We start from the raw sequence: 24,751 nt of genomic DNA on the forward strand, positions 1-24,751 counted from the left end.
AAATAAAACATGGTCTGTGACTTCCAATGGAGTAGACACAACCCTTAAAAGTAATACATGGGGGACATTTCACTTAGGAAAAATTAAATCTTTAATTGATCTTTATTTCTGTTTATCTATATAGCCAAATGTGAAAATAACCCTTTATTTTTTAAAAAGTAATTTTTAAAAATCTCCTAGAATTAGTCTTCTCTAAGTTTTCTATGTGTTAAAAATCACTTTTTGGAGGTTTATAGTTGAAGCACACACTACTATCAATAAGGACACAAATTAGACCAACTGCTGGGCTTAGGAACCAACATCCTAATGTCACCAATCACTCTTTAGGCACTCGTTTTGTTTTGCCCTTCGCCTGGGAGGAGTCTTGCAATTGTTTTTCCCCTGACAAGTTTTATTGAATGATGCAATCTAGAAGAGAAAATCTTTCATCACTTGGGAAGTATCTACTGAAAGATTTTTTTTTATTCTTTAAAAAAAATAAAACTATACCTTTCTGAAATTAAATATATTTTTCCTAATGTATGGAAACAAACTAAGTGTAGACTGGTAATTGAATGAATAGCAATTTGAGAAGAGCATTTTACCTTTTAAATTGGATTTAGGCAGAGATGTGAACATTTTATATGCTATACACACTCTGAATTGCTATATTGAATGCAGATGTAATTTATTATAACCCTCAAAAAAAATCCCTCAAAACATTAACTTATTGTTTTCTTTTAAAATCCAAAAACTAATCTTGAAACATTTGAATCTCTTGAAATTCATTTCCATAAAGTTCAATAACAGTCATTTCTAGGTTTCTATTGTTCTAATCTAGAATGGCATCTTTAGATTAATTTATGATTACCTGATCAGCAGAATTTGTTTCCATGGAGTTTTTTTTCATTCTTAAATGATTTACAGACTTTGAACATGTGAATATAGGCAGTTCTTACTACCTTTACTTTCTCCCCTTCAATTTCCCTTTGGTTTCTTTATCTCTTATCTATCCTTTCTTGATGACTAGTTAGATATGGGTAATATTGAAGCAAAAGTCATGAATTAGGCCCTGATAAGGACCATTCAACTTTCCTTTCTCCCAAGGCTGCCTTGTCCTTCTTACTATGGTCAACATACTCCAGTAACTGTCCCAAGGGTCACGTCAACCAATTTTCTTCAGCCCTGAACAAACAGTACTGTCCATGGTGTTAGCACTACCTAAGAAACATGGTACATTCATTTAATTCTGTCACAACACAAAAGTTGAATTGTAGCAGGATTGTCAGTTGCAGCGAGCAGTTGGGGCTTTTTGCTTGCACAGGCTCAAGGCCCTGCTTTAAGGCTACAGTAAGGGATCCCAAGGTAAGGAATTCTTACGTGATTGACTTCTACCAGGAACTATCAGTGCCTTGTTTTTGATCTTCTAGGAACCAAAGAAGTTGTTGTAAATGTGGATGATGATGGAGTCATTTCCTTGAACTTCGAATGTGATCAGATGGCTCCAAATTCTGAGTTCACCTGGTCCAAAGATTATGTCCCCACAGAGGAGTCTCCAAGATTAGAGGTTGAAAGCAAAGGCAACAAGTACGCACCGTTTCAATCCTAACTATGGGTCTCCTTTTCATGAAAGGAGGATGAAGTACGCTTTCCATTTCAAATAAGAGAATGAAATCACAAATATTTTATAACTGGAAATGTAAAAAGTCATAACCAGTATAAACCTTAAAAAATAACAATCCTTATAAAATATTTTTCACATTAGTCCATTTAAAATATTTTTTCATATGTATCTCACTGTCAACTGAAAAAAAAAAGCGCAATGTGAGAGTTATGACCTAAGTTTTATTTGGGGCAAAATGAGGACAACAGCCCAGGAGACAGCATCTCAGACAGCTCTGAGGAACTGCTCCGAAAAGGTAAGGAGGAAAGTCAGTATAGAAGTGATTTTGGTGAAGGGGGAAACGTGCAATCAAAGCACACATTTTGGCAGAAGCTTGCTGCTAGTCACAAGGAGCCGATGTCTCCATCAATGATTTTAGTGCTTTTCTAGATATGAGAAGATACAAGAAATTGGGCTCATAAAATCTTCTCCTGAAAAATACCTAGCTATCTGAAGGCCTGTTCTGCCAGTTTTTCCAGAGCACAGAGCGCCTCATTCCTGATCTCCACCCTGAACTCCTTTCAGGGTGTGTTGAAGGTCAGTGGCTGCAGTGGCTAATGACTTCATCCTTGTAGAAGCAGATGGCGAGCTAGCAGTTTTTAGTTGGCATCGTTTATGATGTAAGAAAAGCTTTAATTGGCATAAAAGTGAACTTCAAAGATGATTCTCATTATTCTACAGAATTTTGAAATCTTAAGTAATGGTGAGGATGCTTATGGGGAGGGGTTAAGGAAGAACTTGCTGATTCAAGTTATGGTAAATTCAATGGATTGGGTATAATCTGTTCTGCTTTTTCACCACCACTTGTGAGTGACACAATACTGTACTGGAAAGAACTCTGTATGGGAAGCACAGGAGAGATGAGCTCTAGTCCCAGCTCTACCCGGAGCCGGCTGTGTGACCTGGGGCAGCTTTTAATTACATGGACCTTGGATTTCTTTTTCTGTAAAATAGCAGAGTGAAGGAGATTAATTTTATGATCTGTTACTTCCTTTCAGCCTCAAGATTTCTTTTTATTTCACCTTACTTATCAAGCTTCATATCTTTATAGTTCCAACCAGATTGGATTATATTTAGTAAAGCAAAATATTCCTAAGTATTATTTCTATTACAAAAGCCCAATATAGCTCAAAAATAAAAGAAAGAAATAGTAATTTTGTTGGAAAACAGCAAGGAAATACTGAATATATTTAATAATTAAAAGACGTTCTGCTGTAACTATGCTGTAAGGTCCTTGAAGTGAAACGTAATTTTGGTCAAAGGAAAGACAATCAAACCATAATTTTTTTTTCCTTGATTAACCTATAAATGTTTGGGTGATCTTAGTCCCTGACCAGCAATGTGACTCACCAAAGTTAGAAAACAAAGAGAACTAGACCACTGACCCATTCATTCATTCATTCCACAAGTATTTATTAGGCACATATTATGTGCTAGACAAGGTATGGAGGCCGGAGGACACAACAGTGAACAAAACAGATCTCGTCCCAAAAGGCATTCAGTGGAGGTATATAGTTAATGAACTAGGCAATACTGATGCCATGTGATAACCTCCAAAACAGGAAGTGCAGGGTTGACATAAGAGAGGCATCAGGAGGTTCTGCCCTGTGAAGAAGAAAAATTTCAGGCTGCCCAGCAAGGGTTGATCAGCTAAAAATATCTTTATTTGGGATGTGCATCGACACGCATCATAGCTTGGGGATGGGAGATTTGTACCAGCTCCCCCTCCCGTCACCATCACCCCAAAGGAGGAGGTCAGGAAAGTCTTCCCAGAAGCAGCAAGAATGAGTGGGCTTTAGGTCAGCAAGGGGGACAGAACAAGTGCTCCACGTGAAGGGAGCGGACGTGCAAATGCCTAGAGACCGGCAGGGTGCAGGCCCTCAGACCCCACACGGCCTCTCTTCTTATAAAATTATTTTGTTCTGAAGGACGAAAATGACCTTCAAAGACCTCGGGATGGAAGACTTGGGCATCTACTCCTGCGATGTAACAGACACTGATGGAATAGCGTCAAGCTACTTGATAGATGAGGAAGGTAAGTGAAAAATCAGTTCATTCACGAGTCTGCTTTGATTTCTCAGTGATTCTCAAGGATCAAGTGACTTTTGTTTTAGTAGTTCAAGCTCTAATTGTTCTCTTTTTCTCCCTACAGAATTGAAACGTTTACTTGCTCTCAGCCAAGAACACAAGTTCCCAAGTAAGTGTCCACAATACATTCACAGAGTTTAGCCATCCCACTACACACTTCTGACAGGATCAAGAGAAGAGGCTCTTGAGAACATATAATGGAGCATAGCTGCAGATGCACTTTCCGAAGGGCTGCCTTTGTCTTTGTCATTGTTCTCCAGAGATACAAAGAACACTAACATAGAAGATACATCCCATGCTCTGTTACATAGAGCACTATCGGGTTACACAGGTGTAACAGCTGACCAATTACATTCTTCACCTTTTGCCTACATATTTTGGAACTTTATACACACACACACACACACACACACATCTCCTGGATACATTAATTTGTATGTCTTTTAGGCAAACTAATCTCTTCCTAAGCAATTTAATGTTAACATTTAATAGAAGAACCATACCTCTAAATAAAGACAGTACCTAACATTTTAAACTCCTGGAAAATAAGGTAAAGATGCCTTGATCAGAAAAAGAATCCCTATGAACTATCTAAAAACCCTTCAATGAAGCACCTTCTACATAAAAGATTAAATTCCAGAGTTGACACCTAAGAGAAGAGAAAGAAGTCTGAAACGATACTCAGAAAGTTCCACTGGCCTGATAGGATCTCTTGCCCATTGGTACCCACTGGCCAAAGCAGTGAAGCATCCAGAAAGTTACACCTTAGAGCTTGAAAAAACAAAGAGTGATAGCATCACTCGTTCTTTTAAATCAGGACTTTTTTTCATTCCTTAATCCCTAAAATATAACTTCTTCACTAATACAGGAGTTCCAGGAACCCAGGGAACTATACCCTGACCCCAAACTATAGGCAAAACGTTGTGTGTTTGTAGATGTGCATTTTTCTAGGGCGAAGGTCTACAGCTTTCCTGAAATTCTCAGCAGAGCTGTGATTAAAAAATAAACACTGCTTAAAACTAGTTGTCTGACCTCTCTCACATTCCCAAGGAATGCATGTTTGATGGTGAGGCTGGGTGTTGGTGACTATTGGCCTCAGCTGGAATGTTCTCAAAACCAACTTTATCCAACAAAGCACAGTGGGGTGCCTGTGGAGTGTGAATGCAGAAAGCAGGCTTTCTGAATTCTAGGGGAGAACTGTTTCTCGTCTGTAAGCTTATTCACCATCAAACTGGAAAAGTTACACCAAGAATAGTATCTTAAAAGTTATTCTTTTTAAAATTGTATGGAAGGCAGAGGTTTGGCCTGGACTGTCCTTCTTCTGTACTCTGTGAACCTGAGCACCTCATCCCAATTTCCCCATTGCCTGGTTTCTTTTCCAGGAACGGCTGTTGTAATTGTTCACAGCACCCACGTCATAGAGGGGCTGTGAGAGACAATCAACAGGGCGTTGGTTAATCCTGAACTCTTCAGGGAAAATATAAATGTTAATTGAAACAGAAGAGTGACCTAGAAAAACCCACTTGCAGAAGAGCTGTCTGCCAGTCACACTGATGTCCTCCCTTCATGTTCCCGGGGCCATGAAGAGGGGAGTGGAGGAGAGGGTCACCGTGCCGAGCACAGCTGGAGCCTGTGAATGCTCGCACTGTCTACAACGTGAAACAGAAACAGCAGCACCTACTAATCTAATCTAGTCAGACAGTAAACATTGACAAAGTGTCTAGGCAACAGCTGGTCCAAACACATTTACATCTAGCTTAAAGGATGGAGATGAGAGAAGTTGGGGTGTTACTGTTGAATTGGAGGTGCCCAGCCTCCCTGAAGTTCAATGATTGTATGGACTTGCCAGTAGTAATTGACCACTGTCACTGTCATTTATGCTGAGATATTTCGTTCTGCATGAGCATAATCACTTTAGTTGTTGGTTCTAGGAGAAGGGGCAGCAGCAAACTCAGGTGCCCTGCTATTAGAGATCAGGTGTGGCATTTGCGTCAGCACAGAGAGAACCCAAAAATGTGTTCAAAACTCTGATGTGCGGGTATGACTCTCCCAACCGGAGGTAGCTCCCGTGAACCCGTTGAAGCAATGTTCAAAGTATCACAGCTCCAGTGCTTTTCTCTCCCCAACCACTGTTGGATCAGCCAGGTCACTGCATGAATATTTTCAGAGATCTGATGATAGGGTCAAAGCAGCATATCCAATTTCTCAATTTATACCCACTTCCTTTTAGCATATGTTGACACATAAGCCATTTTCTTGAGATTTTGTAGGGTCTTAACTGGTCTCGTCTCTTACAGAGTATAATAAAGAGTGTGCTGTTCCTTTATCCCTTGGCACAGTAAATTCTCCTGTTTTCAAAAATATTTTGAAAACCACTAAACATATGCCTTAAACCTACAAATACCAGATATTTTGCTGGAGCAAATTAGCTGCCAGAGAAAAGAGCCTAAGGAGGTCTAGGGCTGAGCAGAAGGAAAAAATAAAAATATCTAAAGCTAAAAATAGAAAATAACCTAGTCTGTGTTGCCAGTGTAGAGTGGCAGTTTATTTGAATATATATGTCTGTGTGTGTGTGTGTGTGTGTGTGTATATATATCTAAAATTCAAGGTATATGGGGAGGATGGTGGGAGATATACTTCAGTATCAACAACATCCTGCAGGCCTCTCGCCTTTCGAGATGGACCACATTCTGTCTACGGAATGTGTATCTCTCTAAATAAGTACACTTCTCACCTAAAAAAAAAACAGAAACAAAAACATCCTGCATAATATATCTTTTTATTTGTAGACATTGGTTATTATCCCACTTGTATATATTATACTCTATGAGTACAGACATACACAAGCACGTATACATAAATTATATCTATCTGGTATGTCCTCTTAGGTGTAAATATAACATACAATTGGTGGTTGTAGGGTGTTGTTTAAACAACTGAAGGAAGAGTCACAGCAAAATATTAATTTTTTATATACTGTTTATAGGGTGCTTAAACAGAATGTCATCAAACTCCACAATGACCTTAAAAGGGTCACTACTATGGTGATTTAATTTGAGAGATGAAGAAAGTGAGGCACAGAGAGGTTAAGTAATTAGACCAGATGTACACAGCTGGTACCTGGGCATAAGCCCAGGTGGTCTGACAGGACATGGGCTGTTTCTGTGTGTGCATCCTGGTGGCCAGTGCTCCCCAGACAATGGCCCCATTACTCAGAGAGGACCGTGAACATTAAGGGATCTGGAGGCTTCCAGGAGAGCGTGGGAGTGTGTCCCCTCCCCACTGCCGCCACACTGAGCTTCTTAGTAACTGCATCACTCATGTATTAGATTCCCTAGAGTGAGATCTCCAGATGTTTCTGGAAGAGATCCTACTCTCTATTCCCCTCAAGACTTAACTTGTAGCAAGCAGGAGCATCCTGTAGGGAGAAAACTTAGCCTCTGCTGTCACTGCCCTGGGGTCTGTTGCTGATCTGCTCTTACTGGAAAACCACTAGTGTTCTTCAGAGTGGATGGCCAGGACCATAAGAGCACAGAATAGAGGGAACAACCCTGGTCTCAGCTCTGCTACCCAGATATGTTACTAAGCTTTCCTGAGGCTGAGTTTTGTCATCAGTAAAATCAGGGGAGAAAGAGAACTCCTTTCTCGAGCAGCGGTCATTATTCACAGTGGCTCAGTGTATTCTGGTACCATATTCACTCTTGGTGGCCTTGTGAGGCAGATAATATCCATGTTAGCAGGTGAGGAGCACAAGGTTTTAGGGGTAGATAACTGTCCTTGATCAAGGTGTGGCCCTTCTCTGTTCACAGGGGACACCCTCAGTAGGTGATGTCTGAGCCTCCTTTCAGCTCTGCATGGAATGACTCTATAACTGAGTTTCACAATGAATATGGAATAGTGCAAAGGAAAGGCATTCCTTGAAGTTTGAAAAGGGTAGTTTTAGGATAAATACAAAAAACATTAATGTACATTTCATACAACTTTATACCAAGCTTATAATTAAAGCTTATAATTTAAAATGTAGCATAGCTAAAATTTTGAGATATATTTAAGAATAGTTGAGAGGAAGCAAAGGGTGATTTCCCCTAACAGAAGTGAAGGACTACAGAACTTTGAGAAACAACCATCTTGTTCCACAAAGGATGCCTAGGAGCCACCTCTGATACAGATCTGTTGGCTTGGAGGAGCCTTTGTGGAGAACATTTTCAAGTTACAAGAAATTTAGAAACAGACTTTGAGAGATGTCAGCCAACTTTTAAAAAATTTCACTCATGTTCAAATGGCTTAAGTGATACAGGTGTAAATCAGAGATATCACACGGTTCCTTACTTTCTATGTGAAGCAAGCCATGCTATATTTTAATATAGCTTCTTGATAATGACTTGCTTATTTGCATTTGAAAAATTTTGCTTGATCTAAGAACTTAAATGAACAGGTATACCATTGGGATGGATAGGGTTTAAATGACAAACTGGTTCATCTTATATATGTAGTCAAAATTAATTCTTTCTTAAGATTCTTTTTTTTGCGGTACGTGGGCCTCTCACTGTTGTGGCCTCTCCCGTTGTGGAGCACAGGCTCCGGACGCGCAGGCTCAGTGGCCACGGCTCACGGGCCCAGCCGCTTCCCGGTATGTGGGATCTTCCCGGACCGGGGCACAAACCCGTGTCCCCTGCATCGGCAGGCGGACTCTCAACCACTGCGCCACCAGGGAAGCCCTTAAGATTCATTTTTAAAAACCTCCAAAGTGAGTTAAACTGTTGAAAAAAAATCAAATTGAACTCTTTTTCAAAATATTTTGAAGTAATTAAATCTTAGAATATTGGAGCAGGAAAATATCCTGGTCAATTAGGACATTCAGTTCAATTCCATCCATTTACTATGAGTCAAGTGAGGCCCAGAGATGCAAAGTGAACTGCCTCACATCACAGTTTGTTAGTAGCTGACCTTGAACTACTGGGGCCAGCTCAAGACTCTTTTCATCATACTTTGTTATTGTCCCTAAATAAAGCTAACCAAAGCCACAGTAGAGAGTCACAGAGGTTAGCTGAAGGACCCTGGGAGGTCAGTTCATCTTCCTCACTTTTATAGTTAAGACATCTATGACAGTCAGGATTAGGACACAGTTCTACTGTCCCTCAAAATCAAACTTTCCCTACAATGCTCTCACTGAAAGAAGCAAGGTGCTACATCATCACTTCCATTGTTTTTCCTTTGTTGGAAAAATCTGTATCAGTACAAATGGTTGCCAATATAACTACTACTCTTATTTTTATTTTTCATAGCTGTCCCAGTTAAATCAGAGTTGGCAGTTGAAATTTTGGAGAAAGGCCAGGTCCGGTTTTGGATGCAGGCTGAGAAGCTCTCTGGCAACGCCAAAGTCAACTACATATTTAACGACAAGGAAATTTTTGAAGGGCCGGTAGGTTTTACACTTTTTAGATTTCTAAACATATCATTGTAGAATGTGCTGGGAAACCCCTATTAGAAGGCAGATAAGTTGTTAAGAAAACCACTGGACGAGGGGTGAGGGGATTTAAATCATTTCACATGTGAAAAGTGTGGAAGAAAATGTAGATTGATTATATCATATTATCCAAAACTAGGATACTTTTGAGAATGAAAGAAGATGCTAGTAATAATTTTTCCAGGATAACAGTCATCAACCAAAACTGTCTCAGGCAAATCAGGAAGTTGGTCACCTATGAAAAAAACTGAAGGCAGAGGGGCCAGAACCCTTGCCTGAACACAGATACTCACATCAGAGACTCCAGTGGCATCTTGGTTCTTCATATGGAAGAATTGTTCTAATGGCTCAGAAAAAAATGTAAAAAAAAATCTCATTGCTTTTCTGATTAAAAATACAATTCATCCTTATTGTAAAAAACTTTAAAGACTCAGAAGAGACAAACCACAAATTCTTACAACTTTTTGATATACATATTAATATATACTTTTGGTCTTTTTCTATACTTCTATGTGTGTATGTCAATTTGTGTATTATTTACATAGGTGATTATGTATATCATATTTACTATTTCTTTGCTTTTAATGTAAACATAGTTTCTATGGATAGAGTTACAACATCTGCACTTTATCTGTCCTCCCCAGACATCAGTAGAGCCAGCATCAGGCTTGTGCCTGGTGGTACTGAAGAACTTGGGTTTAGGGGCCCTGTCTCATACCTGTCTTCTCATGGGTGTAAATGGGAGACTAAAAAGATGGGGGAGAGGTGTGGTTTGTGGCCATGATTAACAACCTGTTCCCCTTTCATCAAAATGTGTTTTTAAAAAATATTTGAGGGTTCATTAGTTAGAGGGAGAATGAGTAACATGAATAGCAGAAGAATACGCAGTATATTACTTCTCAACTCATGTAGTAACTGTGTGAGAGCAGGAACAAGTCACACATGGGTCCACTGTGGCCCATCTCCCTGTTTTCAAAATGTTCTCATCCACTGTGGTGATCACCATCTGGCCAGTGGAGAGGAAGGAAGAGCCTTGTTGGCATCACTGCCACCACAGCCATTGAGGGAACACTCGTGCCCACGTGTGTAGAGGCACTCCCCTTCATGTGTTCACACACGCATGTGGCACATGCACACACACGCACAAACACACACGCACACACACAGAACTTGAAGAGCGGTTTATTGTCATTGCAATTGGTTCTAATCACACTATTTCACTGGGTGGAAATTACCGTCTTAGGTCAGGTTCCCTAGGAGAGTCTGAAATAGAGTTTCTCCTTCAAGTGGTTTATGGGGGTTACTCTCAGGGGTAGGAGTGAGGGACACAAGCCAAGGTATGGGGCAAGCTAATCCAAAACGGAGTCTCTGTTGAAGACTGGCTCCCTGCAGGGGAAACTCCAGGGCATGAATTACACCACAGAGTTGATCCCAGACCTGAGCCTTCATTCTGTGACATTTTATAGGAAAACTTCATTAGTTCAGATCTGTTATGGAACTTGAGCTTGGAAGCCCAAGGACTAAGACTTATCTTTACATTGAAAAACAAGTTGCTTAAGGAAGACAATAAAATAAGCCCAGGCTAGCAGGGCAATTTCTGTTCATTAAGAGCAAATGGGCTTCCAGTGCTTTAGAAGCATTTTTATCCATGTATTAATTCAGCAGATGTTTATCAACTGGCTGCTATACTCCATGCTTGTGCTACGTGCCCGGGGTATAGCAATGATTGAGACAAACACTGCTCTCACGTTGCTTATAGTTGTTGCATTATTCTGTTAATTGAAAATAATGTGATCTGGAAAGAAAAATGAGAATCTAAAAACAACTTTTCGATAACATTTTGTAATTTGGGGTAACAAAAGTTTATGTTTAAAAAACTAAACGTCAGACTTTTAGTAATCAGTTCTGGTCAACATCATATATTCCACATAATATTTTCCTTTTTCTGTGTACAAGATTTTGAAACTTTGCTCACTTAAAATAATGTTAACAAGAAACTATTAAATTATGATACTTTGGAGTTTGTGTGTTGATTTTATATGGCTTATTGTCATCCTATCTATCTCACTTATTTCTCTCTTTTACTTGTCACATTGAAGAAATATAAGATGCATATTGACCGAAACACTGGTATAATTGAGATGTTTATGGAAAAGCTGCAGGATGAGGATGAGGGCACATATACTTTCCAGGTTCAAGATGGAAGAGCAACTGGCCATTCTACTCTTGTTCTCATTGGAGATGGTAAGTGTTCTGTGAAACATTATCTGGAAGATTTTGCTACTCCCTTCAATGCAAATACGCCATCGCACGAAAGTGACCATGTGGGAGGAAGTAAAAATTATTTCTTGATTAGATTCCAATGTTCAAAGTGCAATTTGCAATGAATACTTTCCATAGTATTTCATTTCATAGAATTGAAAGTTGATTTAAAAGGACACCAAAGTTATCACTGGCCCACAGGCAATACTGCACTTAAATTATCTCATATATAAACAAGTATTTATTACTAAAATTCTCCAGTGAAGGATATTGCAATACAACCAAGACAGTATTATGTCTCAGAAACAAACTACGATACTATCTTATAATGTGTACCTACTTTAAATTACTTAAATGAAGAAGATAAACATGCAAGAGTAGAGGATGCCAAATCTGATGGATGATTATCCGTTAGAACTAGGTTGTATGACAGCTGTCATAAGCCAGTGTGGAAATCACCAAGATTTAAAATGTGGTATTTAATAAAGCAATGGAAAGGCTGGCCAGGTCTCTACATTTGCAGTCGCCAAAGCTGTTTCACTATTTCCTGACTTCATGACCTTGAACAAGTTTCTTAACCTTTCTAAGCCTTTTTCTTCATCTATGAATACCGAAAACAAATAGGGTGGTCATGGTGTATGAGTGTTATAACAACGAATATAAATCACTTAACACAGTGACTGGCATGTACATTTATACCACTCAACTCAATTTCATATTCCCTCATTTTTCAATTTTCAGTTTATAAGAAGCTCCAGAAAGAAGCTGAATTCCAGCGTCAAGAATGTATCAGGAAACAAGGTAAACATAGGCAGTGAATAAAGAGAAAAGCTTCAATTTCTTGAACAAAATATTCCAAGATTATTTCCATAACAAATTAAGTGAATATTATTGCTTATGTTAATAATGCCCTGGTTAATAAAAATAATTGAAAAATATTTATTATTAAATATGTATCCATTTAAAACATTTAAAAACTAAATCTTGAATTTTTAAAATTTCCCTTTAGATGTAAATCACCTTAGAATTTAAGAATGAGCTTGGATTTTTGCATTCATGATTAATATTGCTGATTGCTGATATTATTAAAATTTTATAGGTCCACATTTCGCTGAGTATTTGAGCTGGGAAGTGACTGGTGAATGTAATGTACTATTGAAATGCAAGGTAAGAAGTAGATAAATTTCTACCTTTACTGTTGAATGTGCCTTTACTGTTGAATGTTACTGTTGGTTGGTAAGAAATATTTAAAATAAAACAACATAAAAATATGGGAAGTTAAGATGATAGTTTTTATTCATTACTCATGCCCTATTTAATAAGAACAGACTCTCCTTTTTTTTTATTAAGACCACTTTTTTTTTTTTTAAACATCTTTATTGGGGTATAATTGCTTTACAATGGTGTGTTAGTTTCTGCCCCATAACAAAGTGAATCAGTTATACATATACATATGTTCCCATATGTCTTCCCTCTTGCGTCTCCCTCCCTCCCACCCTCCCTATCCCACCCCTCCAGGCTGCCACAAAGCACCGAGCCAATATCCCTGTGCCATGCGGCTGCTGCCCACTAGCTATCTACTTTACTACGTTTGTTAGTGTGTATATGTCCATGACTCTCTCTCGCCCTGTCACAGCTCACCCTTCCCCCTCCCCATATCCTCAAGTCCGTTCTCCAGTAGGTCTGCGTCTTTATTCCTGTAAGACCACTTTTTTTAGAGCAGTTTTATGTTCACAGCAAATTTGAAGGGAAGGTGCAGAGATTTCCCATACACCCCTGTCCCTATATACACATAGCCTCGCTCATTATCAACATTCCCACCAAAGTGGTACATTTGTTACAACTGATGAACCTATATGGACACATCATTACCCAAAATCCATAGCTTACATTAGGGTGCACTCTTGGAGTTGTACATTCCATGAGTTTGGACAAGTGTGTAAAAACATGTACCCGTCCTTATAGTATCATACAGAGCATTTTCACTGCCCTGAAAAGCCTCTGTGCTCTGCTTGCTCGTCCCTCACTAACCACACCCACCAACTCTTTTTCAGTTATTAATCTCAGAAGACTCTCTCATCATCTTCGTTGCATTCTAAGTGGTAGATCTATTCCAGAATCATTCCAGCCACACTGTGTTTCTGTGGAAGTTTGGCAATTTTTTAAACCTAAATTGTGTGACTTGCACAACAGTACCTTCGAGTCTTGGGCAGCTCTGCTGCTGCTTCTGAAACCCCTGTGCTCCCTTGAGGGGAGAGGTTTGGTAAAGAGTTTGCAGCTCACAACCAATTATCTTATTAGGCCTTTGAAACATTTAGGAAAAAAAAGTTCCACATCACATTCTAAATTATCATGTACCTGAGTGTATGGTGTGCAGCTCCGTGAGTCATCAAACGTTTTTGGATAAGAACTGCTGGATGAGGTTGGAGTGTGAAGGCTGTGATGGTGGACAGTGACCCCAAAGCAGATGCACAGATTTGGCGTTTCGCACGTAGTTGTCATTATAAAAGCCAGAACGCAAATACTCCAGTCTCTGCTAGATCTGACAAAGTCAAAGAAACAGCGGTCTACCAGAAATGTATAGGAAAAACCAGTGCTGGATTTTAGCCTCTTAGGAAGTGGCAGAGCTTCTTGAAAAACACTTTCTCAGGCAGCAGCTAAAACCCGCAGCACCTCTCTCTCCTCCTGACTGTCCACAGCTGCGTGCCCCTACTTACTTTTTCCTCACACTGCCCTCCCCAGAAACCATCCCTTCCTCAGGGGCCCCCACGTCCGTGCGTCCTTCTTTCTGTGCTTCCTATTGCACTAGGCTTCTGGGAAGTGAGCTCTGCAGCCCTATTCTGAAGGTTTTCTTCAAGACAATCAGCCCCTTACCCAGATCCTGACCAACCACAGGAGCCTAGAAGTAGGTTCTGAATATTCATTCGTTATGTATTCATGACTTCGAATGGCCTTCTTCTTTCAGCTTCTCTGACACGATCCTTTTTCAAGGCCCAACTCAGTCATCTCCTCTGTAAGGCCTCCCCCTTCTCAGTCTGGGTAAAATGAACCTTCCTCTGTCCTCCCACAGTTCTTTGTTTCATTATTATAGCAATTTATGTACATTTAGCAATTTACATATTGCATTAGAGTTAATGGAGTATGTGCAGCCAAACATTCAGACTCTGAGACTACCGTGGGCCCCACTTGGAGCTAGTCTACTCAAAAGAATATGGACAAGAACCCCAGCTTGCCTACAAGGCCATGCTGGGTACTCCTGTCCTGCAGGAGCCCACATCAGGAATCACTCCCTTCACCACCCACAGGTGACAGCTCAGGTGCAAGGAGACAAGCTCCACTTTGGGCAAGTGCAGGAAATGCCATGGCTTTAAAAAATCCCTCGTGCCCCAAAGGGCCAATACCTCTTGTAACAACGCCCCAAGCAGAGCTTCCAGGGTCCTCGCAGGGACCATGTCCGAATAACAAGAGTATATTCAGGGAAGCCCAAAGCCACGGAGTCCATTTCTAGTCCCGCCCAGTCCAGTGGTAGCTTTCCCATCTGCGGGGCATGTTTATCATAAGCAATGTTGCCTAGTAACACAGTTACAACCCAGGAACCAGTTTACAGGATTATAAAGAACGTTTGTGTGTTCTGGTTTCACTGCAGTTACCAGTGTTGGTTCTTATGTTGATGTATTAGCTGAGATTTTTTTTTTTCTTTTTTGAAACTTACATTTCCTTGTCTTTAATGAGATCAAACATTTTCTTCATCTGTTTGTTCTGTAATTATATTTCCTCTTTGGGAAATCATACATACATTTGTCCAATTATGTAGTGGGGTCTTTGAGATTGTTTTCTTGATTTGTATGAAGTCTTTACTTTTTCATATAATTTTAATTACACAAGAAATACATGAATATACTCTTCTTCATAGAAAGTTCAAGCATTGTAGATAAAGCTTAAAATCCCTTTAATCGTATGAAGTCATTTTGCCCATTTGAAATTTATGATATGATGTGTGGATATTGGATCTAAATGAGTTTCCTAAAAATTGCTAAGCAATTAATTTATTAAACCATATTTGATGGATGCTAACTGAACTCACTGTGTTAATCATTTCACAATATATGCATATATCAAATCATTATGTTGTATACCCTAAACATACAATATTATATCAATTATATCTCAATAAAACTGGAAAAATTTTTAATTAAATAATTTTAAACACATTTCCTTTCCACATTTATTTACAAAGCTTCATTTACCTTTTAAAAAATATTTAGCCATAGATTGAGGCTTACTCATTCTGATACTTTGATAAAGTCATTTGTTTTTGTGACACAGACTATATTTTAATCTGATGGGATTTATCTTCCTTTGGTTTTCAAATTTTTATTTTTACTTAATTCTGTATGTTAGTATGCATGTTTCTGTGTTTTCTTGTCCACCAGGTGATTTTAAAGACAAATTTCTTTCTGCTGGAAATAAAGATGCTATTGATTTCGGTTTATTCTTTTGTATCCATTTTATTTTAAACTCTTTATCAGTTAAAATAGCTTTCAATTGATTCCTCTAGAAATCTATGCTTTTTCTTATATCCAATGCTACATTGAGAATTATTTACTTTCATAAGAGTAGCATTCCCTTATTTCGAGAAGTATAACTACAGTTTTTCTTCTAGGTGGCAAATATTAAGAAGGAGACTCATATTGTGTGGTATAAAGATGAAAGGGAGATATCAGTGGATGAAAAGCATGACTTTAAGGATGGTATATGTACCCTCCTTATAACAGAGGTAGGTGACTATAAATATAAACTGTAATGTATTAGTTCTGTACCCTACATTCTTCTAAAATACAGAGACTAGATTATGTGTTCCTTAGCCCCGGGCAAAGATCCCTGCCCTGATGTCACCCCAAAAGCAAGCTGTAAGGACACAAAGGCTTCTCTCACCTTGTGATATGCAAGGATTTGTCAGATATCCAAACAATGTTGGCTGGACACCACAATTCTTGCCTCTCTGAGCTAGTTTTTTTCATAGATGGGTGAGTGGCAGGACAGTTAAGTGGATCCTTCTTTGTTTGCTCTTAAGCCTCATGATAACTTGTTCCCTAAAGGTACAGAGACGATCATAGTATGCACTTAAGTATAGATTTTTATCTACTTTTTGTCTAAAAGAGCATGCCTTTCAAATACATGTGCTCATTAGTTTTTAATATGAAGGCAGAGTAAAAGATAAGGACTTTAAGCCTCAAATCAATTGTAGCCTTAGAGGGTGAAAACTCAGGACTGCTGGCTGGTCAGGTTATGATGGATAGTTCACGTGTGAACTGTTCATTGCTCTCATGGCTAGATGCTTGTTCAGTGTGTTTTGATGGCAGTTCTATAAATCTCAGGGCCTGAAAGATGCAAACACCGTATTCTGAGGCTACAATAAGTTATAATGTGGTATATCTATTCCCCCCTTAGTTTTCAAAGAAAGATGCTGGGATTTATGAAGTTATCCTGAAAGACGACAGAGGAAAAGATAAGAGCAGATTGAAGCTTGTGGATGAAGGTCAGTCCACCCACTGCTGGGGTCCATTCTGTGTGTTCTGTATACAGGTGACCAGAATTCTGAGTGAGGCTGAGCTGAATGATTGAAGTCATGTTGATCTTTTGCCCACAGATTTTGTTTTAATTGCCCTTCCAGCTGAGCGAACTACTGTTTTATTAAAAAATACTTCACTTTTAGTCTTCCTTGAAATCAGAAGTATAGTTTTGATCCTCAGACAGTTTATAGTCCACAATCCACGAGAGGTCTGTTTTCAATATAAATCATCATTTTTATTTCAACCCTATGAAAAATGTTCCAGGATCAAAAACTACCATGAAAGCATGTCTCAAAAGAGTCCACTCTCTAAAAGGTGGCAAGAAAGATTATATATGAAACTCGAAGCCCCTCAGTTAATAGCAGAGCAAGAAAGCAACTTCCATTTTCCAGAGACTACTGAGGACAATTATATCATGATAACGAAAACGTACATGGGATGCCCGCATTTCCAGTTTTGTTCCTGAACAAGATCTTTAACAACGTTGCTAACGAACAGCAGAAGTATGCCTTTGATTTCCCTTCCTACTCCTTGTGGAGGCAGGACTAAATGTGTTTATTGGCTGAGAAATACCAGGGGACCTAGATGGTTATTCATCATGAATTGATGACACAGATAAGAACACTTCCTCTAATGTAAATGAAGCCTTCCTGGGACTTAGGAAGACGAGAATCCTAAAACCAAGAAGCTTCCTGGAAATCTCATTGTGGCTCTTTCTCTAGAATGTAAACATGGTGACAGTTACAAAGAATTCAAGGGAGCAAAAATATCAAAATAAGAGCAGGAATCTTTTGAAACTTGATAAAAATTAAGTTCTTTGTTACCAATTGGTCAATAAATTCACCTTGTGACTGGATGTTTTTGAGAGCAAGTGTGACTAACAGTTTGAGATTTGACTTGACATTGAGAATTTCTATGCTTGAAACTTTGTTTGTGAATCTCTATCCACAGCCTTTAAAGAACTGATGGCTGAAGTATGTAAAACAATAGGTAAGTTCTCACAGGGCAATGCCTCATTCTTCTCCAGGATGGGCTTACAGGTGTTTGAAATAATGTGTTTTCTTCTTGCAGCTTTGTCTGCAACAGACCTGAAGATCCAGAGCACAGTTGAGGGCATCCGGCTGTACTCTTTTGTTACTTACTACGTGGATGATCTGAAAGTTAACTGGTCCCACAAGTAAGTAAATAACAACGTAAATGCTGTGTAGAAATTCTTTCTCCACTCAGGGGAAGGACTGGGAAAAACAACAACCCTCTGTTCCTCTCAGGTAAGGCGTCTTCTTACTTCTCGGGTCTGATGTTGATGAGTGTAGGACAGAAGCACCAGCCCATCCCTTTAGTGTGAGGTTAGCACTCTCCCTCAGCACGTACATGGTGAGGCCAGCGATGGCTTAAAGCCTCTGTCTTTGTGATCTGGGACGTATCATAACTTGTAGACGCCTCAGTAACGTGACCTCTGCCTCCGTACAGTCATGCTTTGCCAGATTCTTATTCCATCTTTCTACACACTCCTAAGCCACACTGTGCTCTGGAACAAAACTGAGGCAGCATTGCACCAGATTTCCTGTTGTATGAATTAATGGCCGATGACCCAATAAGCCTGATCTAGAGCAGTGCCCGAGTTTATCATCGTTGTTGTTCATAGCAGTTGGCAGAGTGGGTATTAGCATGTTTCCTTGGAAGGTTTTGGAGATCTCAAGATGACTTTGGGAATGTGTATTTGAACTGGATTGAGCCTGAAGATCTGTTCTAATCCCAGGCTTCCTTCGCGCAGTTATAGAGGGATTTCACTCAAGTTTTCCTTGGGGATTCCAAGAGCTGAAATAGGTTTCTTAGTCAAACCAGGTCTCCCACTTATACCATCACCAGGGTCCTTGATCTCTGTGCTTCCTTGAAATTTCCTGAGCTGAAAGAGGACAGCAGTCTGCCAAAGAAACGTGTACCTTTAGTCCACTCTTGGGATGCAGCAGATGCCAATTCCCGAAGTCCTTATGAGCCTCACTGAGGAGAAGGTCGCCGTGGCATCCCTGGGAGGACACGGACAACAATGTTTATTTAGATCTTCCCTTCAGTGGACATTTACAATACGCTGGGCACTGCTCCAAGCCCTTTAGATGTGTGAATTCATTTAATATTCAAACTCTACGAAGTAGGTTCTTCTCACTTTAGCGACTAGGAAGCTCAGACTCAGGGAGGTGACTTGCCTGAGGTCACACAGCTATGTGACAGGTGGAGGGCTGAGCCCAGGCAGCCTGGCTCCAGAGCCCCCGCCCCATCACGGCAGTACCCCAGGTTCAAGTTGCATTGAAAGTCTAGACTGAACATTTAAGCAGAGCTGGGTCCCACAAAACAGTCATTTGTGTTTTCTCTAAAATGACTTCACTGTTTTAGAATAGTATTTTATTACGTTTATTATCATTACTAATAATTCCCTGAGTCCTTTAAAAAAAAATGAGAACAAGTGAAATTCCACTTTGAATGCTTGGAGTTTCATTCCTTTGTTCTATTTCTTTCAGAATACATTTTAGGAAAGTAATTATAAGTTAAAATAGATCAAATTCTAGGAAATTCCTCCGTGACATCTAGGACATTCTAATATATCCCTCTGAAGAATGAGACGATAAATTAATTGAATCATCAATCAAAAGGCTTTACATCATCTCTAAAAGAATACATGTTCAAAAAAATTAGAACATTGTGTTTTGAGGAAACTGCTCCCAGAGTAGCAAGAGATAAACTTTGTTTGGTCTAGTCAGCTAAATGCGTGTTTTGTGTGCACACACATGTGTGCCTGTTAAAGGTTCAGGAACCAAGGACTGGTTGTCTTCCCTGTCTTTATGTAAGTATGTGGTGTGATGAGGAAAAAAACCTTGAAACAGGTTTGGATCTTCACTTGGCTCCTGTCTTCCCTTGGATCTTAGACAAGTCATCTAATTTTCTGAATCCCAGGATTCTCTCATATAAAATAGGAGCAATAATACCTGTTCTAGCTCATAACACTGATGGACCCAATGAGGGAATGAATGGCATTTTGTGAACCGTGAAGTGCTTTACAAACCTAGCACCTATTAAGGTACTATTATGCATATTAGCTAGAGATTAAAGAACTCAGACAGACTTACCATTAGCAAAGCTGAGAACTATCTGTCTTTCTAACTCTCTAAGACATATACTGTATTGCTCAGGCTAACGTCTATGTGTACAGATGGGTTCCTTTACCCTACACTTTATGGCATTTTAATTTTAATATCTTTTAAAGAATGTAGTATATAAGAAAAATGCTGAATATTTATTTGAAGTCTGAAATTTTTTTGGTGGAGATTTTTTGGTTTTTATTTTTTTAAGCTCATTTTGTTTATTACAACCACAAACATAATACATGTTTTAGAAAATATATTTAATATCATATTACAAATTAGAAAGAGTTTATACTATGGTATCATCCATGGTTTTCCTAGCCATAGTATGAACATTTTGGGATACTTCCTTCCGGTCTTTTCTCTATGCATAATTGTTACCATAATAAAGTAGTTTTGTATACTGCTTTTTTTTTCTTACTTCTTCACGTTTACAAACTCTTCATAGAGTTTATTTTAACATCATTGAGAGTACACTACCTCTGCCTTCCTCTTACTTCATCTGTAACAGTAGCATTTCTAGACTGTCAGATGAAAGGGTTCTATTTGCTTTTATTCTCTTGTAAAGAATACAATGCATGGGTATGCTCGTGACCTACTATAGAATATGGGGAAACTCACATCCAGGGTCAGAGAAAGTGCCTCATTCATTCTGACAGCAACTCTGCTTTTCATTTATTCTTGGCTGTACTACCGAGTGCACATTTACGTTTGTTTTAAATAGCTTTGTAACCATGTGTGTCAATAGATGTCAGCCACAGATGAACCTCTTTAGGCCTGTTTTTAACTAGCCTGTAAAATCCCATTTATAGCCACGGACCATCTGCATGAAATATGCAGTAATATAATATGGACTTTGGCCTTCTCACTTTAAAGATTCCCTTAGTCCTACAAATAAACCTGAGTGGAAACAAAGATAATTAATACCCCTGAGAAGTATTGGTGCTGCAATCTGGGCCCCAGACTGCTGTTGGGAGTGAAATATGCAGACTGCCAGACCCCCACCCCAGGCCTTGGAATCCACGCTCTGTGATTCAGGGCCCATAATTTCTCTGAAGCAGAAGAACATATGCCGATCCCATGTTATTTCAAAGCCTGTACAACTTTATGGTAAGACCTCCAGTAAGAAGAGACAAAGTAAAGATAAGCTCTGGATGAAAGCCAATGATTACGATGTTTTCTTTTGATAAAAACAGCGGGACTGCTATTAAGTACACAGACAGAGTTAAGAGTGGGGTCACCGGGGAGCAGATCTGGCTGCAGATCAACGAGCCCACTCCGAGTGACAAAGGGAAATACGTGATGGAGCTCTTTGACGGCAAAACTGGACACCAGAAGACAGTGGATCTTTCTGGACAAGGTAAACGGATCATCTGCAGGTTGGAACCTACTGTGGAGATGAGGGCATTTTAAAAGGAATGAAGTGTGATAAGAGGGCATTACGCTTGACTATTGGAAGACGATGGGAGATTTTAATAAAGCAGTTTAAATTCAGCCACCGTGGTAGAAGCAAAAATTCAATGAGTGGAGAATCAGTAAAAAGTAAAGTGGAGACAGTGAACGTGGAGAGAAAGCGCTGCTCTTCCAAGATGCTTACAGAGAAGGGCAGGTTGATTTACAATCAATTGAGCAAGAACAAACACTGAAAAAGGATCATTTTATGGTGACTGAAAAGCAAGCATGTTCATAGAGTCCAAGAAATCAGTTGATTTGGAAGGATTGGAGATGTGAATGATAGGGAATAATTGATGTCTCAGGGTTCTGAAGAACAGAAGCTTGGAGTTGCGGGGCAGAGGTGGACGCAATGGCTTTGGGAAGGAGCAGGGATACCTTTTCTTCAGAAACCAGAAAGGAGTAAATGTGAATAAGCAAAGATAAATATTGAGGGGAACAGAGGGAAGTTAGAAAAGTGGCCTCAGATTTCTCAGCCTTTTGGGAGAATGAGGGGCTCTGGAAAGAATAGGGACATGGAAAAGAAAGTAATGAGATGCAGAAGGCAGTTTTCCATCTAAGAACAGACAGGAAAGGTGATATGCAGCTATTAATTAGAATTTTAAAAGTTAAAAAATGTACAATCACAAATAAAAAGTTAAAAACCCTGTGCCATTTCTCCCTCTTCTGGTACTTTGCTCATCTTACTCTTTCCTAAAGAAAGAAGGAGTTTGTATGAAGTTACCAAAGGAGACTGTGGGCTGACTTTTCCTCTACGGCTTCGTATATTAAAATGCAATGACTCTTCATGTTTTCATCCTCAGAGTAGATTCACAACTTAGAGAGCAGCCTTTCAACCCTGCCCCGGGTTGTTTTGGGCTGAGTACCCCTCCCCTCACCCCCACCCACCCTTTATGACTGGAAAGGCTCCCTGAAGGATCTCTGTGGGGATGAGCAGTTCCCCAGGGACTTGGTCCCCCGGCCACACTGTGCCCAAGTCACAGCCTGCAGAGATTGTGATGGGGAATTGCTTCTGCGATCCATCTGACACTTGGAGACACAATAGAAAAGGAAGACAAGAAGTGGGCAGATACATTCAAAACTTATTTAAAATTTGCTTTTACTCTCTGCTCACCGAAGCTCATTTAACTACCCCGCTCTCAAATCCCCCTTAAGCAAAAGGCCCTGGATTGTCTGACCAGCGTTGCCACTGGCACCAAACACACTGGCCCAGCCGTGCCCATCTCCTTCTAGTGTGGCATGAGCAGGAAAAGCAGCCCTAACTAGCCTGCCTTAGCCCAGCTGGTCTAGAGGCTTTAAGCCTGGCTTTACGCTTATTTTTCCCTTCTGTAAAGAAGAGAGCAAACTAGTATTATGGACATATTTTCTAGACATAAAATGTTGTGATTCCCAGACCACAGAGGAGTTTAAAGACCAGATGAGAGAAATTTAAAAGTGAAGCTTTATGGCCTGAAGTCTTCCAAGTGCCTTACTCGCAGGCTCGGAAAAAAAATAATTATCTTAGAGCTCCATAGCTCTCATTTCCTTGTCTCCCTGTCTTATTTTTTGTCCCCTGCACAGTGTACAAGCATCGCTTCAGGCCCGCACTGGCCCGCACTGTGATCGTAGTAATTCCTCGTGCCCTTTACCGCAAACGCACGGGCAGGACCACAGAGCTGTCCAGCTAGGAGGCTGTGGCGTGCGGGATGATTTAATGAGAGAAAAGCTTTTCTGATGCTCAGGATGCTTAATAGACAGCCAAGCAGTTTTTGAAACACCTTTCTTTCCATTTCATCTTCGGCAGAGCAAATCTTTCCCTTTCTATTTGGAGGGTTGAAGGCTTCTCACTGAATTGAGAGCTTCTAAAATCCACTATTTCATGCTTTCTGCCTAGAAAGTGTTTGCTTCTCTTGTTAAGCCCATCAAGTTGTAGAGGGACCGCTCGGGCGCAGCCTCATTCAAAGCCAGCTGAATTTTGTCTGGACCGCTTACACTGCCCTACACTGGTCTATTAAAGGTTGTGAGCTTTAATAGACCCCTGTGTGTGGCCAGTTCTGGGAGAGAAAATTCTAACTTCTCTTTTTTGTCTCTTCAAGCGTACGACGAAGCCTTTGATGAATTCCAGAGATTAAAGTAAGTCCCTCTTTCCCAGCGTGGCACTCTTGTCTCTGATGCGCGCTGCTCCCCATTGGCTGTCAGAGGGTCTTTCATTCGGGCAAGCGCAGTCTGAGCAGCATTTCCTGCCGCTTTGTTGAGCAACAAAAACATGAAATGCAGTCGAGGTTGGCTACTTTGAAGTAACACTAAAACAAAATCCTTCTTTGTTTGTGTGTTTGTTTGTTTCTCTCAACCACAGACAAGCTGCCATCGTGGAGAAAAGTAAGTAAACCCCTTCGTGTTTATTCCTGCTGTGGTTTCAAAATACAACTTTTGTTTTTCTGTTATGACTGCAGATGTAGGAGAGTGGAAGCATTTTTTTTTCCTTTTCTTTCATTTCTCTCTATATATTTTAAATCTTAGCTGTTCTGCATGTGTTTTCATTTAGTCTCTTCAGTAAGAATGTCTGTGAAAAGAAGGTCTCAGGTTACACTGTGAGAATGGCACCCAGCCTTGACTTGAAACACCTCTAGGCTGCAAATCACACAGTAGGATTTTAATCGCTTGCAGCAGGCGCCATGTGTCAGAAAAATGTATATATGTTAAAGAGAAGAAAAAATAGGAAACTTTGTAGGTTTGGTATCAGGTGAATCCCTATAGCTGGTCCCCCAGCAAGGAGTCCCATTTTCCTGAGGGGCCAAATAAGGCTGAGTGACCCTGACCCAGCAGTCAAGCCTGTGTCTCTAAAACTGTGCTGACTCCTGACCTCTCTCAACCGTGCTTCACACAGAAATTTCTAGAACTCAGTCTACAGGATCCCAGGAGTCACAGACGAATCATCGTGATAACTCAGGTTCTTTCTCAGCGTGGGAGCAGAACCTGAAAACCGTTGAGGGTTAAAGTTGTAGGGTTGGCCCTGAGCTGGGTGGAAGGGAACCAGGAGGAAGAGTGAGAAGTGGAGTTGTCCACCTGTCAGTGGCTCCTGGTCGCTCAGAAGGGAACTTTTTACCTTTGACCTGCAAGGCCTTCCTCCCTCCTTCCCCCTCCTTCCTCC

At 40.0% G+C, this 24,751-nt stretch overlaps 1 protein-coding gene across 1 annotated transcript in view; it reads left to right on the top strand.

Moving 5' to 3' along the window:
- MYOM1 (myomesin 1) overlaps window positions 1–24,751 on the top strand; it is a 135,371-nt gene that overhangs the window by 105,460 nt on the left and 5,160 nt on the right. Inside the window, exons 22-35 of the mRNA XM_022551339.2 lie at window positions 1,410–1,566; window positions 3,571–3,677; window positions 3,795–3,839; window positions 9,016–9,152; window positions 11,297–11,441; window positions 12,201–12,260; window positions 12,559–12,626; window positions 16,123–16,236; window positions 16,911–16,998; window positions 17,984–18,022; window positions 18,104–18,209; window positions 21,366–21,529; window positions 23,697–23,733; window positions 23,957–23,979. Of these exons, the coding sequence (XP_022407047.2) occupies window positions 1,410–1,566; window positions 3,571–3,677; window positions 3,795–3,839; window positions 9,016–9,152; window positions 11,297–11,441; window positions 12,201–12,260; window positions 12,559–12,626; window positions 16,123–16,236; window positions 16,911–16,998; window positions 17,984–18,022; window positions 18,104–18,209; window positions 21,366–21,529; window positions 23,697–23,733; window positions 23,957–23,979 (1,290 nt within the window). The remainder of the gene's footprint in view (window positions 1–1,409; window positions 1,567–3,570; window positions 3,678–3,794; window positions 3,840–9,015; window positions 9,153–11,296; window positions 11,442–12,200; window positions 12,261–12,558; window positions 12,627–16,122; window positions 16,237–16,910; window positions 16,999–17,983; window positions 18,023–18,103; window positions 18,210–21,365; window positions 21,530–23,696; window positions 23,734–23,956; window positions 23,980–24,751) is intronic.

The sequence above is a fragment of the Delphinapterus leucas genome, chromosome 14 (assembly GCF_059928025.1).
Source record: "Delphinapterus leucas isolate spDelLeu-1000000601 "Yukka" chromosome 14, BTC_Dleu_Yukka2, whole genome shotgun sequence".
Taxonomy (NCBI): Eukaryota; Metazoa; Chordata; class Mammalia; order Artiodactyla; family Monodontidae; genus Delphinapterus; species Delphinapterus leucas.